The sequence below is a fragment of the Passer montanus genome, unplaced genomic scaffold (genome assembly GCF_014805655.1).
Source record: "Passer montanus isolate IOZ18808 unplaced genomic scaffold, ASM1480565v1 scaffold86, whole genome shotgun sequence".
Taxonomy (NCBI): Eukaryota; Metazoa; Chordata; class Aves; order Passeriformes; family Passeridae; genus Passer; species Passer montanus.
In genome coordinates, this window is record NW_024373923.1 from 60,406 (window position 1) to 83,486 (window position 23,081).

The window sequence follows — 23,081 nt, forward strand, 5'->3', positions numbered from 1 at the left end:
GGTTTTAAGGTGGATTTGGCATGAATTCATCTGACACGGGTGTAATGCTACGACTTTATTTATCTGTTGCTTGTTTATGCTGAGCTGGAGGCACATGGCCAAGCAGGGATGAGTACCTGGACATGATGACCCAGCGTTGGGTCCCACAACCAGACTTTGGAGCAGAAACCTGGCTTTTTATTCACCCTCCACAAAACACTGCCCAGTGGCTCAAAACCTGAATGACTCTTCCTGTCCTGGAGCCATGAGCTGCATTTCAGCTCCCGTTCAGGCGAGGGTCCTAAGGGGGCTGGCTCATAAAGGCAATGGCAGCTGTCCCTCCCTTGCACCCTTGGTGGCTGCGGGCTCATCCTGCTGAGCTGCTCCAGAGCCTGCTCTCTGCAGCCAGCAGTGGGAGAGGTTAAAAGCCTGTGGGCGGAGGCCGGCACACAGTGCCCATTGTACATGCGTGCATACCAGAGCGGTAACTCCCTGGAATGCTGCACCGCAGCGCTTTTACCACCTTGTGTTTGTGTTGCAGCCCAGGAGAGTGTGTACATTGTGTCCCTCTCAACGTAGATTAACAATGTAAAACGGCAGATAAATAAGACTTTTTTTTTCTTGTTTTCTTTTTCTTGATTGGGCCGGTTGGAAGAGGAAGGTGTCTCTGACTCCCATCACCTCCACAGGCACAAGGAGAGGCAAAGTGCAAAGTCAGTCAATTAGGTGGAGCAGCTCCTTGCAACTGGGTGGCTTTCATGTACTAATTGTGTTAGTAATTAACAACTACCACATGGTTTGGGTTCAAAATTCGTGGCATTTTGTAAGGGCATTAACTAACCCACTCTACAATGGGTTTGAAGGATGTGAGTGTGATCCTTGTTTCCCAGAGGTGAACTGGAGACTCGCTGACCGCAGGGTGCGGCAGGGCAGGCATGCGTGAGACCTGGGATCTGTTAGCTCCTCAAGATCATCTCTAAGGAGACCAGTGACACCAGCTTTGTGAAATTAGTCTCTCCACTATGGCCAGGAGATGTGCAACTTAAGAATAAGTGGTTTTCTGGTGTATTCTGTCTCCTGCGAGCTACAGAAACCATGCCTAAGGCCAGATGGCAACTCCAAGTTATTTTAAATTTTCTTTTTCTTTTTTTTTTTTTTTTTTCCTTTCTGCTTGGGTTGTCAGCTTGTGCTATTTATGGGAACTTTATTTGAATTTGTGTCTGCTGGGACCTGGGTGGAGGTCCCCGAGTGATTTCATGGAGCCGTAGGACACTTAGGACTTTCCACTTGTACCTATACATGCCCAGGTCAGAAAAGTGACACACAACCGCACTCCAGTGCAAATGTGAATCTATAACTAATAAAAGGCACTTGTTATTACTTCTTTGTTGAATTTCAAGCTCCTGCAAGGTACCTTTAAAAAGCAAAAAGAAGCCAGTGGTACAAGGACTTGTGTTTCTTCTAGGTGAGCTGTGCTTTACAGCAGTGTACACTGGCACTGTTGTTCTGATTTGGTGATAGGTAGCAAGATTATTTTTTTTTATTTTTTTCTCTGTGGCATATCGCTGCCAAGAATGACCTGGGAAATCCCTGGCTGTGCTCAGATCTTGATGGCAGTTGGTCAAGTGTAGCTGAGCTAATCTAGCAGGGAGCGACTCCTGAAAGAGCCAGTCTGCACTCCCAGCACCTAGTCCTGGCAGTGCCTTCCCATTTCCTTCTCCATTTGCCAGAAGTGTTACTTGCTGTTTCTCCTAAAATAGCAGGAAATATGTTTATTTCTCTCTACTAATTTTGTGAACTTACACTTTTTTTTTTTTTTTTGTGGATTCTTTTGCTAATTTTGTGGCCAAAATTGGCTCGCCATGAGGGGTGTATATGGGGTGGCAATATATGGGGAGTTTTATGGAGGGTGCATGAAAGCACCTCAATACCTTTTAAAATACCCCATAAGTATTGCTTATAACAAGATGTCCTTGGGTGATACTGAGCTCAACTGAACATTCACAGCTTCTCCCTTTAACTGAGGGTTTGTAAGGTACCAAGCAGGAGTGTTTCCATCTCAAAGGGTTCCATCTCTGATGCTTTAAAGAAAGATAAAACTTGCAAGGTTGAGATGACAGTTTGTGCATCATCCAAGACTTTTCTACAGAACAGTGGAATGAGGGCATAAAGAACTCTGGGAAACCTTGAGTTTAGTTTTCCTCCACAAACCTCAGTGTGTGGGACACTGAAAAGAAGCCCAGGTGCATCCTCCTGCAATTCCAGTATCCCATAGGTCATCTTGGGCTGCAGTTGGTCCCTAATGAATTGTTCATCCAAAGTAGGATTACCCTCAGAATAGCTGGCAGCCAAGGGCATGTCTCTCTCACACCTGGGAAGTGAAGAACAGAGAGTTTGAAACTGCTGCTGATTCAGAGGGCAGCACCATGTTTTCTGTGCTCTGATCACTGGGTTATTGTTTAACTCAAGGCAAGTATCTGAGTTTACTTTTTTCCTCCGCTGTAAACCCTGTGACAGTGAGCACGTTGAGGTAATGAGGAGGTTCATGGGTGTGGAGAGCTGGCTGTCCCCTCATTTATTGCATAAGTCGAATTGAAGATGTTTGCATTTAGGCAACAGTTTGGGTGTTTGGTTTTGGGTTGGTTTTGTTTTGTTTTGTTTTTTTTTAATAATATGCATTGTCATCAATTTAACAATAGACATGGCAATTGTTCATTGCTTTGTGATGTCAGATCCAGCCCTCAGAAATGCTGGGGAGCCTTGGTTCCCATTCTGCTCCAAGGAAAGCCCTTGAGATGCTGCAGGGGAAGCCTGAGTGTGCCCCATGTCCTGTTTCAAACATCTCCACACTCATTTGATATATGTGTGTATGTGCTAACATCCTCTCTTTTTTGTTTTTTTTTTTTTTTCTTTTGACAGTGGCACATTTGGTCTCTTCTGAGCATCTTGCAGCCTCTGGGTGACCGGCTGTGTATGTGCTAACATCCTCTCTTTTTTATTTTTTTTTTTCTTTCTTTTGACAGTGGCACATTTGGTCTCTTCTGAGCATCTTGCAGCCTCTGGGTGACCGGGACATTGAGTTTGGTGGACAGTTGCCATTCGCTCCCTGGGATCATATCTGCCCTTGCTTCCCCCATCCCCTTCCATACTCCCCTTCCCTCCAACCAAACTCCAGGGCGTTGTGATATTGCCATGGAGCCCAGAGAGACTTTGAGCAGCTCCCGGCAGAGGGGAGGTGAGGCAGACTTTCTGCCAGCTGCCGTCACCTCCACGAAGCCTTCGCCTGTCTCGGGCTGTGCAGGGGAGACGATGCTGTCTTCATCAGGCGCGGGGAAAGGGATCCCGGTGAGCAGCGAGAGGCTGGAGCCTGAGGAAGAGGATGAGCTGGGCTCCGGAAGAGACGTGGATTCCACTTCCAATGCGGACAGTGAGAAATGGGTGGCGGGAGATGGCCTGGAGGAGCAGGAGTTTTCCATCAAGGAGGCTAACTTCACGGAGGGGAGTTTAAAACTAAAGATCCAGACCACCAAGAGAGCGAAGAAGCCCCCAAAGAACTTGGAGAACTATATCTGCCCTCCCGAGATCAAAATCACCATCAAGCAGTCTGGGGAGCAGAAACTTTCCAGAACTGGGAAAAATAGCAAAACAACTAAAGAGGAGGACAGATCACACTCCAAAAAGAAGGTAAGTCCCATTCTTTTACATCCAGTTTCTCCCAGGAGCAGAGGGAGAGGGAAGGAATGAATCTTCTCAAACTATTTGTGTCCAAGGCATAACCTTTGCAAGATTTGGCCTTGGAGCAGCACAGGGCAAGTACCATCCTGCACTGCCACGTATGCATCGGGTATGATCTTGAACTATCCTTCAGATGAACCAATTCAGAAGAGATCAAAAGTTCAACCAGGCTTCTTCTATTTTTGTATGTAATTGAGTTTTGAGATTAATGATTATATGAGTGAGAAATGAAGAAGCCCACTTCTAAACTGCTTTGTGCCTGAGCACTAATGCTCAAGCCTTTTGGCAGTTAAAGCATTCAACTGCATTTTTAAAATAGAGGTATGTGCATGGCGATCAATTGAATTCATTCCTGTATTCTGGGTGATGGGCTCCATTATTCTTGATTACAGCATTGTGTGAGTAGCACTATAGTTATGCTACAGAAAATACTTCCATTATAAGTCTCATTTTCTTCCAGATGCATATCATTTTCTTGAAATATCCTTCTGCAGAGAAATTTTTGGTACTTTAAGTCTGGGTAAAAATTGAACTTTTTTTTTATTTTTTCACTTATTCAAGAATGAGAAAAGAAAGAAAATCCTTTCTCATATGAGCTGTTTTCAGGAGTACCCTTTTGATTTGCTGTTGGCTTGATTTTTCTGTAATGTCACCTATACTTAGTATATAGACCAAATTTAGTTTGAGTATATTAAGCAGCACTGCTGGGGACACACATTTTTGGATTAGTGGTATTTTCTGTCCTAAGCATTAGCCAAGTATGTTTGGTCAGGTCACAGGAAAAATACTTCACCTTTGCCTTCTTAGTAACACATAGATTTCATGATGAGTTCAGACAGAACCTAATTTGATAAAAGATGCACATGTGTCTCCAAAACCTGTACAAATTTATCTGGGATTTAGGCACCCTCTGATTAGGGCTTGGGTCTCAGCTTCGTTTTCCTGCTCATGCAGCTTTGATCCTTCTTCTCCCACACCTTATATATGTGATGGGTGCTCAAAGGGCTGTGTGAAGCCTTGAGGAGACTAATTGCCACCACCTCTTCCTGGAGAAATCCTCCTCGGCAGACTGACTTAGACCAAAATTTTCATTACTCAAAATCACTTTTTTAAGCATTGATATTTCCCATTGACTCAAGGCAGAGCCCAGGGAGATTAACATCACTCACTTTTGGAGTACTTTTCTTACACGCTGAACTTGAAACCAAACAAAAAAAAAAACCAAACAATTCAAGGGGGTTTTTTTCTCTTAATCTTTTACATGATGTAGTAGTGCATAGGCATGAAAGAGGTAGCTCTTTTTAACACAGCAGAAGTTTGGCCCTGGAACACTTTGAGAAGAGATTTTCCTCCAATCTATTGAAAAGGATGGGCTGCCTTCTTAGCACCAAGAAATGTCTAATTTCCAGTTTCCTTTCTTCCCTGAATGTTTGTAGAGGTTTCAGGGGAAGCAACAGAGTTTTTATGAGACTCAGTGACAGCAAAGATGTCACAAGCAATCCTTCCATAGCAATGTAGAGGAGAAAAAAAGAACTGCAAACCCCTATTTACCATGCATGGGCTGTGGAGAATATGACTGCACAAAATCAGAGCCTTCATTTCTGTGTATCACCCAGTCTGATGGGCATGGAAGGCGTGTTCTTTTCTCTGTGGTCATCCAAAAGGTTGAATAAATAAAGCTAAGCATAAGGAAGTTATGCGCAAAAAAAAACCCCAAAAAACAAACAAACCCAGTGGGAACAATAGTTTAAAAAAAGCACCTTGTACCATGGTTATGCTCAGGGTGATGACTTTATTGCAGGAGGACAAGGAGTTTGAAAGAAACAGACCACAGCTCAGACACGGCTGCATCCAGCTTGCACCTGCGTTGCGAGGTCCGAGCTGGCTGGGGCTGTGTTCACACACACACCCTGTTCTCAAGCTGGGAGCGCTTTGGGTCAACACTGGTCTAATCTGGCCATTAAAACAAACAAAAAAACCTCAGCACCCAGCAGGTGGGTGCTCTGAGCAGATGGGGAGAAGGCTGCTGCCCCGGTGCACCATTAGCATAACACCCAACGGCTGCCGCGCGGCAGCTGCTGAGCCGCAGCTGCGGCAGAGATGTCCCCGGCAGGGGTCTGGAGAGACCCCAGTGCTGTGATCTCAAGGGGTGTGCCTGATGCCTGGAGACCAACAGCCTGCATCACCAGGATGGGGAATAACCCGTGTCCCTGCAGCCGGGGGGATTTCGCACACGCCTGCCCCTCGGCCCGTGGGGTTCCAGGATCAGGCTGTGAACACCTCGCATCAAGGGGTGATCAAAGGCACTGCAGAAAGGGAGGTGGGAGAAAAGTTCTGGTGGTGGCAGAGTGATTTCTTCTGTGGCCAATATTTATCTTGTGGTGGGTACAGAAATTTTGGGGGGAAGATAACTAGGAGGAAACAGTAAGTTGAAATTTGCATGGATATGTAGCTTTCTGGTCTGTGTCTTTCCCTGGAAGTGCAGAGCATGCAGGAACCGTCTGCATTTACTTGCAGAAGCATTGAGAGCTGCAGTAGTGGTTGTGGGGGAGAAAAAAAAGTGATTTGTCACATTTAAATGGTTTTGGCGGTTTTGAAATTTCAGCACCAGGCTGTTTTGATTGCCTGTTGCTTTAATCAGCACAAGCTCCAGAAAAGCAGCTCCTGGCAGCAGAAGGAGGGAACAACATATTTAAAGAGTGGGACAGACCTTCAGCTGGCATCAATCCACTGTCCTTTATGGATTTTTGCCAGGAGAGTTTGGCCCAATGCACACACTTCCCTTGCACATGGGAGCATTATTTGGGTTTACCACCTTGCTTGTGGATGCAGAGAATATACACAGACTGAGCTGCAAGTGCCATTCTTGTGCCTCTGGTGGGTGGGAGTGGTTGTCCTGCACTTCATGGAGTAGCACCCAAATTTATTTTTCCCCTGAGGAAGTGCAAACTCTATCAGGACTTGAAAAATCCCCTTAGCTTGTTGCATAATATTTCCAGCTACATCTCCAGCAGTCCCCAGTGCTTTGAAATACCACTTCAGCATTCTTGCAGGAGTTTCAATACACACAGCACAGAGAGCAAGTAATGAAAACATGGAAGCAATTTAAGTAACAGCATGTGGGTACACAAAGGACTGGTAATGCCAGCAATGTAAAAAGGGACTGTGAACTGGGGATATAGCATTTATTCAGTGGCCACTTAGGGAGGAAGAAGATATGCCTGTTTCTAAGCTTTACACTGCTCTGCTAATTAGGCAATAGGGGTTAGTGCTTGATTTCTAAAGCTGTGGTCCAGAGAGCAGCAGTGATTAGAAGGGGACTCTGTGGAGAGCCACGATGCTCATGTGCTGAGGCCCAGGGTTTTTTCCTTTGATTCCAGCTGCTACACTATATTAAAAGACATAAACATGCATTAAATACTTTCCTCATGTTGCTTTTCCGTGTGAGCAATCGCCCCAGGGATGTTATGCGATCCTGAATGGGAGGGGAGGGAATTCAGGAGAGGATCTTGCTGGGTGCAGTGCTGATGCCCCGGAGTGGGGAGGGAGGCAGGGGATGAGAAAATACCAGCGTTGGGAACCTCTGCTCTGCTGGCCTGAATACCTGGCTGCAACGCAACAACTTTTGGGGTTTCTTTTAAGTCCAGACCATGCCAAGTTTCACATCGGCTTCCCTTACTTAAAAAAAGAGTAAGGGTAGTTTCCTAACCCTTTTCCCGGGGCTGCTCAGAAGTTGAATCATAGCTTGAGCTGTTTCTTTGGCTGCTTGTGTGGCAGTTGGAAAGTGCACAAATGTTCTGTAAGAATTTTCTCTTGTTTCAACCCTTTGGCACCTGGGGATGGAGTGGGCTGAACTGTTGCCACTTCTAAACCCACAAATAGCTCCATTTCAATTAGTCTGATTGGAGAAGGAGGGAGGGAGGGAAGAAAAAAGCCAGGAGCCCAGAGGATGTCCTGCTGGCAGGCTGGCAAGCCCAGCAGCTGCTGCTCTCTCACCTGCAGTAGGGTTGTTCGAGTCAACCACCTCAGCAACATTAAAGGTGCTTTTTCCTTCAGATAAGGAAATGTTGTTATCAGATGTTATCAGTCTGGAAGAATATTGAAAGTGTGGTACCATATGCAATGAAGCAACCTATCAGCATTCTCTACCTGCCATGGAGCATTTAAACAAGTCCCAGATGAACAGTTATTTCTCTGATTATTTCCTTTTCTATTTCCTTTTTTTTTTTTTTGTCCCTTCCCTGCATTTGTTTTTCAGGTTTTATTTTCCTATTCTTTTATGTCTGTAAGCACTTTATTTTCCACCCCTTCTTTGTTTAGGCACAGCCTGACAAAGGTTCTTTGCAGCTTTCATCATACGCATAATGTCCTTCAGAGGATGTAAGCTTGTGGTTTTGTAATTATTACTGCACTAGGGTTTTTTGAGAGCTTGGGATGGGTGAATGCATTTCACTGCTGAGAGATAAGCACAGCAGCAAGTCAATTGGAAGTAAAGCTTCCTTGTGTGTAGTCAGAGGAAACTCTATCTCTGGATTTTCTAGCAATGGTTTTTTTTTTTTCCTTTTGAGTTTTTGTAGGTGTTTGCCATTTCTCTGCAGGAAGCAGTTCTAACACTTTCCCCCTTGAAATTCAATTCACAGTCTTCCTTTTCACTGCCCCACATATGCAACTTTTTCTGGTGATTCACCTTTCATTGAAGACTCTCTCATTCACGTGCTCTCACCATTGCTGATGCCAAATGGATTTTTGCCCTCTTTTTTCTTTTATATTCTTTTACTATATTCTTATATCCTTTACACATATATTTGTAGCTCTGTAGCCTATCATAGTATTTATAGTTTTTTTTACCTTTTACATTTTACCTACTCTGTTAGACAGAAAGACAAAGTGAATTCCCTAGCAGCTCCAAGCTGGGGGTCCAAGGGTAGATTCTTGGGGAAGCCAAGTTAAAACCAGTTGTCCGAAACACATTTTCATAAAGTTAAGTTCCTATCTAAAAGAGGGGTAATTCAAAGAAGGTTGAATTGGGAAGGAATTACTTCCCCACTGATGTCTCTAAGTGGGATTTCTGTCAGATATGCCAATTTGCTACACTTATCAAAGTTATGTATGCATCCATCTTTGGGTCCATCTTTGGCATTTTCCACCTGGCCAGTTGTGCACCTAAGGATCCTGGTAAAGGTACCCTCTTTTTATCACCTAACTGTGTGATTTTAGCACCAACAAAAAGGCATCACTGCCCGCCTTCTTCTTCCACAGAAGATCACAAGTGCTCTCCCTCCTCTCCTTCCCCCTTCTTTTTATTGATGACTGCACATTGCACTTTCCCTCCAGGTTCTCGTGTGCATCCGCAGCTCTTGCTGCATTACCCCTGTGCCGGACTCATCTCCCCGGTGATTTGTGTGCATGATCATCCAATTGCTCACCATGCAGGCTTATCCCTCTTTGCTAGGGGCATCCCTGTGCAAGATGTCATCTGAGTCAGCTCTTCCCGTTGCGATCCCAAACGTGGCCCGGGGGGTTGATGTAAGTGCTTGCTCTCTGTGGCCTAGTGAAGAAAAGAACCTGCACTTGCAGGTTAGTTGGTTAGTTGTACCTGCTTGAAGTGGTAGGGTTTGATTTACAGCTTATTTTTCTTCCCCTCCCTCTCCCCAACTCCCCAAAGGATGGAACACCCACAGTCCCTTCAGCTTGGACCTGTTTCTGTGCTGGTTTAGTCCTTGTTCTCTCTTTGCAAAGCCTTCAGGCAGCTCTACTTATGCTTATGGTGGCTACCTGGAGTGCACACCAGCAGAGTAGAGCTCAGCTCTTCCCAGGTTATGATATAGTGGTAGAGCCCCAGAAGTGCCAGCACAGTGGAGGAGCGTTCTCCAAGCTGCCTCCAAGGCAAAACTGGCTCTTGAGCAGCTGAGAGATCAATAGAGAGCTGCTCCAACAGGCACGAGGCTCCTGGCGTTTTTAGTCCTTCTACACAAGTGCATGGGTGCAAAGATACACAAACTCAGCTCTTTGATAGTCATCCCAGGTGCCCTTTAGGCTAGCTTTTCTTCCTACCACACTGTTGAGGGCACAAATGAAACAGTTGCAGTTTGGTGGTCTCCCACCTCAGGTATTTTAGGCTCACCGCAAAAAAAGAACAAGAATGAATGGTGGGGTTTGTTTTGGTTTGTGTTTGTGAAAAAATTAATTTCTTCACTTAAGAAACCAGATTTTCTGGGAGGTGAGGACAACTTAGGTTCATCCTGGTCCATGAAGGCTGAGGTGCTCACAAAGGGAGCTGAGTCATCTTGATCCCCCACATAGCCATCTGGAGGAGGCTGGTCCCACCTGAAGGTGCTTCAAAGCCTCTCCATGAAGAGCTGGAGGGCTGGATCCCAGCTTTTAACCCTTCCTTCTCCTCTAAAGCTTGCTGGAGAAGTGTCTGTCTTGCATCATGTCCTGGATATCTGGATATCTTGCAACAGGAACAAGGCAGAGTGTCTTTTCCAGCTCAGTGCTCTGCCTGAGCCTGCTGATGCCCACCCCTCAGCTCTGTCTGCTCCCAAAGAATTGTGCTTTTTTTTTTTTTTTTTTTTTTTTGCTACTAGTCAAGTGGGTGCTAAAGAAGCAAACATCTGTCAGTGAAGGGACGGGCTGAGGAAATGTAAGCAGGCTTTTTCTGCTGAACACAGAGTGCCAAACAAGGAAGACTTGGTGTACTTGATTAACTGCCATATGACCAGGGCTTGGGAAGGCTGTCTGTGTTGAGGACAGGTTTTGTTTTGTAGCAGTCTCTCCCTCCCACAGCTGAGTTTCGATGGCCTTCTGTGACATTTCCTTGTTTACTTGTGCTGTGTCTTTCTCTTACAACCACGACAAAATATCCACAGACCTGGTGTTGGGATTGAGGAGATGCTGCAAGGAAGCAACTGGGACAAGTGCAGGAAGCTGGGGGTCCAGGTGGAGGTCCTTGCCCCACGCACCAAACTGCAGGAGGACAGGGTGCCAGCCCTTGGCCAAGTTGGTGCATGCGTGTTGTTTCGAAAGCACCATGGCCTCCAGGCTATCAGAGATGGAGATGTGATGTGCTGGCATGTACACCCAGGGCTGCAAACTGGTTGGGTTTTCATTTGCAGAGATTTTGGGGTGTGAGTCCTTCATATACATGATCGTGTTCTTCCAGCATCAATTTTTGCCTGCCACACTTCCTCTCCTCCCCTTCCAGGCATGCCTGACCACAGGTACTTTCTGGTTTACTTAAAGACTTTTCATCTTGACTTCATTTCATACAGCTAGCCCCCTCATGTCAGGTCTAATTCTTCCCATGCTTCATTCCCAGATGGGTTTCTTGCTGGCCCCATTCTCTGCCCAGCCAGTGGGACTGAGTGATGGACCCATCTTAGTTCATTTGAAGGGAAAGCTTGTCTTCACCTGGTGCCCTCAGCTTTTCTTTTCTTTTGGGTTTTTTTTAAGAGAACAGAGACTTGCAAAAGTAGGTTTCTGGCCACTTTCCTCCTATGTAACTTCTCTGGTGTCTAGTGATTAATGAACTTTTCAGCTAAGCCCTTTTTGGGAGCCTCTCAGAGTTGCCTTTCCTCTGGCTAGAGAACAACTTGAACAAAATATGTTAGAATATTGTATCCCAAAGATTGTGATTTTTCATCACATTTGATCAAAACTGGACAAAATATTCAAAAAACATTCAGGAGAGAGGACTGTGCAGGCAGGCAAGGACTTTGTGTGTACATTCACATACAGCCAAATACCGTGTGACCATGTTAGCCTTGTTTCCTTAGGAAACTGGTCTAAAAATATACAGAATAAACATTAATTGTTTTGGTTTTTTAATGTTGAGACTTTTCCAACTCTTGGACCTTAAAATGATTCCATTTCAGATGTGACCTTCGAGGACAAGACCAGTTAGCTGTGTTTTTATAAGAGCACTATTTTCCACTTCTTGACATGACTTCTAACACAAGTTAGACCAGTGACTGCTGGTTTCTTAATTTCAGGAGATAAAGTGCTATTTCTACATTGTGGTTATATTTGGTCTCCGAACTGCAGGTGGTTGCTATGAGGAGAGGGATTCTCAAGCCATGGTGTTTGTATCAGTAGCATGACACTGTTTTCACATAGGATGGACAGCAAGCTCTATTTGTCCAGACTGGTCAGAGTAGTATCAGTCCGAACATCTTGTTATTATTTTTCTTTTTTTCTTGGAGCTGTGGGCTAGCAGTGAAAAGAACAGCATGAGGGCTAAGGTGTCTTACTACAGGTTGCAAATGGGATTGTATACCTGAGATCTGGCTTGGACTGTGGCCAAGACAGGTTAGCTGAAGATGAGGACATGGTCAGGTCCTGTACACAGGAAGGCATCAGGAGAGCCTGCCTTCCCAGAAGAATTTCACCAATTCTATAGAGAGGAGGGTAAGTGGAACCATCTTGCCTCTTAGTACAGAATGTGAAATAGAGCAATGAGATTAAGTGACTCACTCAAGGAACCTGTCACAGGCCGGGTTAATGCTCAAACCCTTTTCACTGAGCTGTGGTTACTTAACCATGACACAGTTGAGTCTCCCAGGGGTGACCTGATCTCCAAGCATGGAATGCAGGGCCCTTCTAGAAACCAGTCCTCCTCTAGCTGTCATTTAAACAGATCAGTTTGATTCAAAATAGTTAACTCTCTGCATCTTCACTGCTCACTTAAAAATAAAACATCTCAGGGAAGAGCTAGGGCGCGATGCAGAAATAAGGGGGCGGAGTTTTGGGGACAGCATGCAATTGGTTGACCTAGATGCCCTTAATAATCCCTTCTGGTCTGTAAACCTTAAAATGTGGTAAGAGTTGAATGAGGAATATCTACTGGAGGACTCATTATCTTCGCATCAGTTTCTCATGGCTCTCTCTCACCTGGGTGGCAAGGTTTACAGAGAGAGATGGTATCTTTTTATCGACATTGGGTGTTACAAAAACTCTACCACTATAAACTTGGGTGGTTCATTGAGGAATTCCAGTACTTTGCAGCACCCTAACTTCATGCAAGCTGCTCTCCCTCCACATGGCTGAAAGATGAGAATCAACCTGCAGGGGATTTGTGGGTCATTCTGACTTGCCCAATGCTCTTGTTTTCCAAAGGAATCTGGTGGCACAAACAAATGAGGCAGAGGACATGGCCCCCCTCTCTCTATGCTGAGGACTGTGACAAGGAGAGGGATGAGCACTGGACTTCAGTGAGTCACCACGATCACACCCTCGCCTCACTGCAGGGCGAGTCACTGCTTCCCCAGCTGGAGCTTCTGTGAGAAGGCACTTCTGTAACACGGTTGGCAAACATTTCCCAGGAGGATGTGTAGGAAACTAGAGTTTCCTCATACCTCCGAGGTAGAGCTTACACTGGGATTACTAAACAATCAGTAGTCTCCCCTGCTCCTCACTAGAGCATTGTGCCAGCCTGGGTAGCTTCATCAAAACTTTACCTGCTATATTCCCGTGTGGGTAATTTGGTGAAGGGTCACCCTTAAGACTGAGAAAAGTAGACCTGAGGAAGATGTTTTTTTTCCACTGGGGAGCAGCAGCACTAACAGGGTCTAGATCAGCCCTCATTTTTGCCTCCCACCAAAGTCTATTCAGCTGCAGGGACAGTCCCTACATTAGTCACATATCTAATCCTTATTAGCAGGGAGCTTGAAGGCACTTCTTTATTGCATCTTCCACTGGGAACTGACGCTCTTGGACTTACAAGATATTCTGGTTCTTATATCCTATGTCGTGTGCAGGTTGGATGGGGACAATTAATTTGTCCTGTCCATTTGCTGACATTGTGTCCACCAGCACTCAGCTGGTGAAGTTCCCTTCTCAAAGACAGCCTCTTTCTTTCCATGGGATACTTTTCTTCAATAATTTACGTAATCAGCAGGACAAATACCCTCCAGCCTTTTCTCTCTTTGGTCTTAATTCCATTGCATCACTTGTAATTATATTCCTGATTTGAAATTGGGGAGGGGGGTGGCGTGGGAAAGCCTATTTGCTTCTGTGACTACAGCACAGCCATCACAGGAAGAAATGAGGAGAGGGTGATGGGGAGAGACTGATCTGTCCTTAGGCCATCAGCTCTGGGCGTGGCAGGAGCTGCTCTTAGTCACTGGGGGACAGCCACTGCCAGCATGCTCCTTGGGAATCTGTGACAAAACAGGGCGGCTCTGCAGGAGGGCAGCACGTCCTTTGCTGCTCCCTGTGCTTTGGCTGGCAGCTGTGGTGCATAACCAAGCTATGCTTCATCCTTGAAGCCAGCTTGGGTCCTTGGGATGTGGAGCTGTGGGCTGTAATTTGGCTGCTCACGTTATCTAGAGGATGTTTTAAAGAAAAAGGAGGGCAGCTTGTGGTACACAGCCAGATGCTCAACCTGAGGCATTTGAGTGTGATGGAAAGGCTGGCAGTGATTTATTGTTGGCTTTCTGCATTTGCTGGAGTTCATATCACAGATATATATGCAAGACTTTGGTAAAGTAGGACTATTGCAAATTACTTTCTAAATAAGTATTTTACTATCTATGTGTTACTTTGGCCACTGAATTTCTCTTTGACCTGCTCAGATGTTGGTGTTGAGGATTGTTCTAAGGTAGTGAAAAGGTGGGAGATGGAAACCCTGTCTCTTTTCAGTCGATCTGACCTCACTTAATCTAATATACTCAGCACGAGCCCATGGGGTACAGCAGCTGCGTGCTGGAGATAGAAGTCGACTCAGTCCATCTTGGCCACATGGTTTAATAGGCCTATGAAATCTCTGGGTCAAAGGCCAGCCACCATGCCCATCTTTGTCACATCTCAGTGATGTGTATCCTGGCAGGTTTTTCTTTTTGTTCCTCCCCGGCATGGAAAGAACCATCTGCCGGGTTGGCTTTCATAAGAATTTTGAAAAATACCAATTTCCCTTTGTGTGAGGGGGTGGGGGTACACAGGACAGAAGGAGGAAGGAGAGCCTGACCTAAAACCAAGCCAGTATTTTCAGGGATTTTAGAATAGCTTGTATTGTGTTTCCTACTCCCCAAGGAAGGGTTGTCCTCTTTCTTCTTTTCTCTTTGATTCGATTCCCTGCCACTCTGCAAGCAAGTCAGAAGCTGCAGCTGCTGCTGTCAGCTGGGAAGGGAGTCCCCTTGTTTAAAAACCATGTGTTAATCCCTGGTTAGAAAAAGTAGCAATGCTTTATGCTCCCCTTATAGCCCCCTTTTCTCTCTGCATCTTGACTGCCTGCCCGCAGACTTGCAACTTGTGTGAAAACACAGGCAGGCTGACACCAAAGAGACTCAACAAGAACCACAGGTAGCACGAAGATCTGTAAAAAAATAAGCTCAAAGCCTGGACAAAATATAGTTTTGAGAGTAGGGTGGCAGTCAGAAAGGACAAGTGTATTATGAGGTCTGGGGTAAAATTTCCTAAAGGGAAACCTTTAGAAGTAAGAGGAGCTGTTTTTGTCATAGCTGTTGGACACAGATGGGTAGAAGTGTTTGCTCAAGGGGCCTGTGCTTTGTTCCCAAGGAAAAGCCAGCAGCCCAGTGGGAGAGGAATTTAAACAGTGAGGTAAGGAGAAAGGAGGATTTGGCTCTGCCAGATGGAGACAGCCATGCAGGCAGTGCTGCAGAGTGATGGGTAAATAAGAGGCCCAAGGGGTTCAGTAAGTTTACCAGCAGGTGTGATACCACAGCATTGATGGGTGAATGCAGAAGGTGGCCTGGGGCTGAAACAGGAGAGAGAGAAAGAAAGAGCTTTGATTTTGACCATCAAAAAACTCCTTCCTATCTTTTCTAGTAAAACAAGAAAATGAATCTGCACAAAGACAGGGAAAAGGGACTTAGATGGTGGATGGTACTTACAGAAAATTGAAGGCAGTGCCCGGTAACTGTTATAGATCATAGCATGATTTTGGTTGGAAACCCTTGCCACAGGCAGAGACAACTTTATACCATGTCACCTCTAATGGTAGAAAAGAGCACAGGTTTTCAGCTCTTTCCTAAGGTTTTGAAGCAGAAAATTGAAGCAGACAGAGGTGTATCACCCAGGACCACTGGAGAAGGCATCCCACCACGCAGCACCCCAGCTACAGCCAGGACCCCTGCTCCCACCCTATGGCTCGGCTGGATCGGTCATTCCCCTACCATGCCCCACATCTCCTTGTCCACAGGCTGCAAGAAACAACAGGGCTCCCCGCAGGCTTTTCCTGCCAGCCTTTTCCCAGATGTGCCGCTGCGGGCAGACCAGCGATGCCCACCCACCATGGGCGGCAGGTGGGCCGAAGGCAGGGCCGCTTCCCCGCAGATCACTCGCGACCTCTGCTCCGCGGTTTGGGGGACAGGAAGGAGCCAGCAGCCACGGCCTGCACCCCAGGCTGCTGCCGTGCCTTCTCCGCCGTGGCCCCTCGTTAATAAAGAGGTGTAATTGGGAGCCCTCCCTCCATCCCGTCTGGTGTGAGGCCATTTGTGTGCCGGAGGAGGAGGGGCAGGCCCGGCGCTGAGGGGGGAGGCGGCAGCGGGGGAGAGAGGGAGGGAAATCGCCTTTGTTTGTTCAAGTAATTTAGGCCTCAGATGTTTTCGAGAGAGAAAGGCAAAAGGAAGGTTGATCGGCGCTGGCAAAGGTGTGCTCCTGGTGCATAAAAATATCCCGAGAGCAGAGGGGACAAAGTGCAGGAAAGAAGTGTGGATTTAAGCATTTTGCGTTTGGTTCTCAAGTTTGCCAGGCGAGATGCGAATCTTGGAAGAAGCCCAACCAATAACAAAAAATAAACAAACAAAAAACTAACCAACTGAGAAAAAAAAAAAAAAAACAAAAAAAAAAAACCCAAAAAAAACCCAAAAAAAAAAAAAAAAAAAAAAAAAAAAACCCAAAAACACACCAAACAAAAAAAAAAAAACAGGAAAGAAGTTTGGTCTGCTTCTCTGGCTGAAGGGAAAATAGGAGATTTGCTAGGTTTTGCCGCCAATGAATTTTGTTTCTGTTTTATATGTGCTAGCACATTACTTTTGGAGTCAAGATTTTCTATTTCATGTGCACTACCACACTGCCTTTGGTGTTAAGAGTGCAGATCTTCTATGCCTCCCTGTTTCCCATCAACCCCGTTAGACATCTCTTTTTTTAAATGAGAATAGAAAATCAAACAAAACAAACGTTCTTCTGTTCATTTTAAGTTGAAGTAAAACTCACATTTAAGCCTCACTGAAAGACCTAAACTAAGTTGAAAATGTCTGCACTGTGAAGGGTGGGCTTTGCCATTGAAACCCTTGTGTTTCAACTGTGTGAAAGTTGCAGAAAAATGCACATGGGATATGCAGAATTTAATTTTTTTTTTTTTTTTGCAAGTTAGAGAATAGGGTAGTGGTGTGAAAGAAAGAATTAGTTATGGCAAATCTTATTAGTGTCCATTGTAAGCAGAGAAGCAGAGACATATGGGACCACTTGCAAAATTATTTCTTGTTTATTCAGCTTCGTAACCGAAGCAAATTTTTTTGCATAGTGTCATTTATTTGGCAGCTGGAGGGGTGTGGAAGGTGTGCGTCTATGAAGCAAAAAGGGGGGAAGAGAGAACACAGTGTTGGTATTCCATTAAAAGTGATGCTCAATGCTTTGTTTGTCAGGTTTTGGCAAAGCTTTTTGCTTTGAAAGCCATTCAGAAAGGATCGAAGCAGATGGCAGGGAGATCCTGTTTGTGTTATTTTTGGACATTCCCATTGAAAGTCTCAGATTGTTGTCCTTTTTCCCCCTTCCCCCACTCATGCATGTTTTTCTTTCTTCCTTCCTTTCCCCTTTTCTTCTTGAGAACATTTTTTTTTTAAGCATATATTATTAATCATACAACATCACCTAAAAGCTGGGTGTGCTCCTGATGAACCAAGCTGTGGCTAGTTTATATTTTTGTCTGTCTAAAATCAGACAAAGCAGTGGGAGCACTGTGTCCTGAAGCAGTACAAGCAGAGTCAGGAGAGCGAGCTGGGAGGCCAGACTGCCATTTCGTGGGGTTCAGCTCAACAGCAGCACATTTCCCTGGCAGACCAGCAGCTGTATTAAGCCCAGGCAGCAGGTTTAGATTGAAGGTCTCTGATAAAACAACTTTAGTGACCCACGTCCTTTCTAAGCCCTTGTGGAGGAGAGGACCAGCTGGAGATAGACTGGAAAACTGAACTAGCCCCTGGCTCTTTGTGCTGGTCTTCCCATGTCATTGGTCTCAGGCAGCCTGGAAAGCTTTCATTCTTCCATGGTCCACGCTCAGATTGTGGTAGCAAGAGAGAACTTCATTGCCTCACATTGCTGGTATAAACAGCTTCCCTGAGCAGTAATTTAGTTTCTAGTAACAGCGCTGGAAATGTCTGCAGCGCTTTTCATGTGGAAGTCTTCACAGAAGCCCTTCACAACCTTTGTGCAGGCAATCCAGCAAAGCTGAGCCCAGTCCAATCAGTTAAAGCACTTGGCTAGCCCAGGTCTGTCAGCGGGGATGTGCACACACAAGGAGGATGGGAGGTCTTGGCTGCAGTTGGTATCCAAAAGTTCAGGTGATTCACCCGAAGCTCCTCCAGATGATTAAATCTCTTAAGCTAAGCTGGAAATCTTGAGGAAACAAGCATTATCATGCTCGTTCTGTCAGTGGTTATTCCCAGATGGAAACAGATATTTAAATCCTCAAGTCTTTGCATCAGGTGATATTAGCAGTACTTTGGCACAGGAAAATGGTTTATAAGGACATAAAGCTTTGGCCCAGAAAAATAAGCAAATTAACTTTACAGGTTTCACTTTTACTACTGTAACACTAAAACACAGTTCAGTGCAGGTTGTGTTTGAGTTCAAGGTGATGATTCATCTTGGTTTTTACATTGATTGAACCTGTATACCCACATCCTCAATGTTTTTGATTGTTTTTTTTTTTCTTTTGTAACTGGTGCACTGAGGGAATCCACTTCATAAACTCTCATTTTGGTCTTAATTGAATGAACACTCAGAAGTCTTTCATGTGCGTTGCAGCACCTGAGTTTCAGTGCTGTAGTTGCAAGGTGGTAGTAGGTGACTCTTTATGTGTGATGTCCCTCAAGGTGCATTTTGTTGGATGCAATAATCTCCGGAGGGGAAAAAATAAAATTAAAAAAAAAAAGAAACCAAAAAAACCCAAAACAATCTTCGCCTTCCTGTCACTGTTATCTCTTGCTGGATGATGAACATCCCCTTGGCAGTATTTTTGTTCTGCAGTGCTGACTTTTTCGCCTGCCTTATTGAAGTTTGGCAACACCTTTTTGTTACCTACTGGACGAACCTTCTGCTCAGAGGACCTTCCCATGCTCCTGGGGTGGCACGGCTGCTTTGCCCAGTGAGGATATCCCTTCAAGAGCTTCCAGGGATAAGGGCTTTCCTGGTCTGGTGCTTTGAGAAAGGAGCCAAGTAACAGTCTCAGACTAGACAAAAGGCAAACTCGACCTACTATTTATGTAGTTACTTAAACATGATTTAACCTAAATAATGCACACTGTGACTTGGCCGGGGGAGAGGGGGAAGGGGAGGAGAGGAGCTTGTTTCTAATGAGCCAGGAGACAGGACAATTAATTACATATGAAGGACAGATAACTGACAGCAAACTGTCTACAGTAGAGAGAAACAAAATACCGATGTGAACAATTAAAGCGTCCATGTGATGGAAGGGTCAGCGATTTCTCATAGAGCAGACGGCTGGACACGGCCCCTGGAGAGCCACAGTGGATGCTCGGCTGAGCGGGAGGCCAGGTGGGCAGAGATTTTGGGGTCCTCCACCATCAAAGCTGGGCAGGCATTTCTGAGGCTGACAGGCAGCGCTCTGGGCATTATTTTCATCACATGCGCTTCTGACAGCGGAACTGTTAGCTACTAATCTCAGCAACACGTGTGGCGGGGAAGAGAGCGGGTGAGGCAGCAGAGCAAAGGCTCCACGGGCAATTAGGTAACTGCCTCAGGATGCTGCCAGCCACATGAAGAAGAGCTGAGATGATGGAGGTTTTCCTTCCTTTTTTTTTTTTTTTTCTTAAAAATAGTTAATTTTTCTCACCGTACCCTGGATGTGGAAGCACAAATCTCAGCTGGTGGCAGTTAAATCTTTGAGGACCATGGCCAGAAATTTCCATCCTTCTGCTCACCCTCCCTAAACTGCAATGAAATCTGGCATGACTTATCACTCACAACACCCCTTTCATCCTCCCCTCTCTGCCAGCCCATCCTGCAGTCAGCCCCTGGCTGTAAAGGTTTGAAGGTAAAGGCCGATGGATTAGCCTAGGGAAGGGCCAAAGGTTAAATGAGCAGGGCTAGCAGCATGCAAAGGGCTACGATTGAAATATTTGCTGAATGTTGACAGGCAGCAGAATAGAGGCAGACAAGTGGCAAATTCCTGTTTTCTCCTCTAATTGAGAAAATATTTTGGGTGGTATTCAGGCAGGCTGCAGATCGAGACAGGGAAAGTCAGCCAGCCAGGGAGGGAAGGATGGGAAGACTTTAATAAAAGCACTATTCCCACTAAATGTTTCCAAAAGCTTTGCGTTTATTCTTGTGGAAATCCCTGGAGTCTGGGGATTACCTTTTTCTTGGTCATTTTTGCCATGCAACTACAGAGACAAAATGCTGCCCCTCTGAACTTGATATGTCTTACAAGCAGAATTTGACCAATTCTTCATGTTTTTGCAGCTACAGAAGTCTTTCATTCATTGAAATCTAGAAAGATTTGGCTTGGAAGGAACCTTCAAGATCATCTTGTTCCGAGCCCCTGTCATGGTCAGGGACATTTTCCACCTGACCAGGTTGCTCCAAGCCCCGTCAAACTTTTCTTGGAAGTCTAGCTTAATAGCATTGGTGTGCTGCTGTGAAAAATCCAGATGTTATGAGGATCTATCTCTCATCTGCTGGACAGCAGATTAATGAGATTTGATGATATATTGATAAAACATGACAACTACTCAACCCTTGATTTTATTTGCTTGTAACAGGGACAATACTCAGCTGTGTTTCAAGCCTGCTGGCCTTGTAACTGGACAGGACTGTTACAGTCATCATGGAAGTGAAGAGAGAGAAATTGTGTTTTTCAGATGCATTACAGGTTGACTATGCTGAATTCTGCCTTGGGTCATCCCTCTGGCATTCCTTGCTTGCTCTTGGATGTTAGTGGGAAGCTCTGGTGGCACTTGTGAGGAGGAAATTCCAGGTTGATGTTACCAAAAGCAGTTTGGTGGCCTTTCACACCCTGATATCTTCCTTCAAGGAAGGAATCCTGCAAATGCCCTCTGCCTTAAGCCTTCAGCTTTATCCTTCCCCAAAAGCTCCTTCAAAAGCTGATAATGTACTGAGAAGGTTTCAATTAACGCCATTTCCTTATTTCTTAGAAATATGGTCTTATTTAAGGAGTCGGGGAGTAAGGGAAGAAAGATGTAAAAAGAAACAGTTCCTCAAGCCAAAAAAGCAGCATGAGGGTCAGCAAAGTTTACGTTCCCTTCTAAATGCTCTTGTCATAAAGCTGGGAGGATGACTTATAAAATGTTTTCTGGAGCATGCCATAACTGCAGCAGAGGAAGGTTTTGGCAGGAGTGTACCCAGTTTGTGGCCAGCAAGTTTTGTTGCACTTGGGCTCTTGGACTCTCATGTGCTCCTTAAGGATACCCAAGAGGCAGTCAAGAGATTCCTAATAGTCAATATGATCTTGGTTAAAGCTTCAGCATTTATCAACAGCTCCAAAACATTATTGTTGAGCAAAAGAAAGGAAAGCTTGCCTGGCTTTGTGGATCAGCTTCCAGTGAGGCATGCTGAGGGCTGCCAGGGTTCCATTCTGCTGGCCTTGCACCACAGTTGCTCCTGGAAAGCAGTTCACAGGGTTGGGGCAATATTCCTCATGCTGGAGCAAGGTAAGGGATGATTCTTTTCTTGCCTGTGGCTATGAAGCAGCTGGTGTGTTGGTTGCTCAGCACTGCAGATTTTTGCCTTGATTCAGGAGGCCTGTGATGGGAATAAAGCAGCACAGTCAACATCTTACAGTGGGGAAACTGAGGCACTAGCAGAGAGTGTGTCCAGATAAGGGAGTAGAGCTTGGGAAGGGGCTGGGGCCCCAGGAGAGGCGTCTCCTATTGAGAAACATAGGTAAACAAGAGCAACAGTGAGGTTTGGTTTGCACTTCACTCGAGGAAAGAGAAGGGAGTAGAGCTTGGGAAGGGGCTGGAGGCCCAGGAGAGGCTGAGGGAGCTGGGAAGGGGCTGAGCCTGGAGCAAAGGAGGCTCAGGGGGGACCTTGTGGCTCTGCACAGCTCCTGCCAGGAGGGGACAGCCGGGGGGGGTCGGGCTCTGCTCCCAGGAACAGGGACAGGAGGAGAGGGAAAATCCTGTACCTGTGCCAGGGGAGGTTTAAATTGAGTATTAAAAATTTTCTTCACCAAAGGGCTATATCACCACTCCATGAGGGATTTAAAAGCCACATAGATGTGGCACTTGGGGACATGGGTCACTGGTGGCCTTGGCAGTGCTGGGGAATGGTTGGACTCCATGACCTTGGAGTAATCTCCAACCTAAAAGATTCCATGCTTCTGTGCCTCCCTCTGCATAATGCTCTGTGTCAGCATGAGCTGAAGGTGAAGCCCCTGACTCATTCAGTCATCAAACCATCCTCCTGCCTTTAAATCACGGGTCTGTCTTGACCTTCCCTTACCCCCCTCAGTCTGTGCCTGGGTTGCACAAGGGAGAACAAAGTGACACTTGTTTGCCTCATCCAAAGAGCTCACTCAAGCAGGTGATTGTCTTGCCTCCTTTTGCAGTCCCAAAACAAAGTGTTGAAGTGTTGTTCTGGGATGTAAAACATCCCATATATTCCCCTGGGACTGGATTTTTGCTTTCTAACTGCAAGTGGCACTGAAAGGAAAAGAGGTCAAAATTGCAGGATAAGGGAAATAATTCCCAGGTGCTGAAATTAGGAGAAAGATGTGAGCACTCATCCTCTGCACTCCTCACAGTGCAGAGAGCAAGGGAGCTTTAACAGCTTTAGTTGAAGTCTCTAAAGAGCTGATCTTTCATTTGCGACCCTGCCAGGGGAACAAAAAAAACCCCAAAAAACAAAAAACACCCCCCCCAAAAAAACCCGACAAAACAAAAAAAACCACCCAAAACAAAAAACCCACGAGCAAGAGGATGAGAAGTAAATCAAATTCAGTTAAAAACTTGTCATTGTTTATTTGTTTTGGGGATGTTAAGAGGCCAGCACATCTGAGACCAGCACAAAACTATGTCTTGCAACAAAACAGCAAGGACCATGGTTCTCAGCCACAAGCCCTTGTTCACCTCCAAAAGGGAAATTTATCCCTTAAGGGAGGCTTGGTTTTATTTAATCATTAATATTTTTAGCACATGTGCTGCTTCATG

General features: G+C 45.5%; 1 protein-coding gene across 2 annotated transcripts in view; it reads left to right on the forward strand.

Annotated features, from left to right (window-relative positions):
• The window catches only part of SETBP1 (SET binding protein 1), a 267,483-nt gene that overhangs the window by 13,706 nt on the left and 230,696 nt on the right, over window positions 1-23,081 (forward strand). For both annotated transcript variants that reach the window (XM_039733312.1, XM_039733313.1), the window contains exon 2: window positions 3,003-3,663. In XM_039733312.1, coding sequence (XP_039589246.1) covers window positions 3,172-3,663 — 492 coding nt within the window. In that variant the 5' untranslated portion in view covers window positions 3,003-3,171. The remainder of the gene's footprint in view (window positions 1-3,002; window positions 3,664-23,081) is intronic.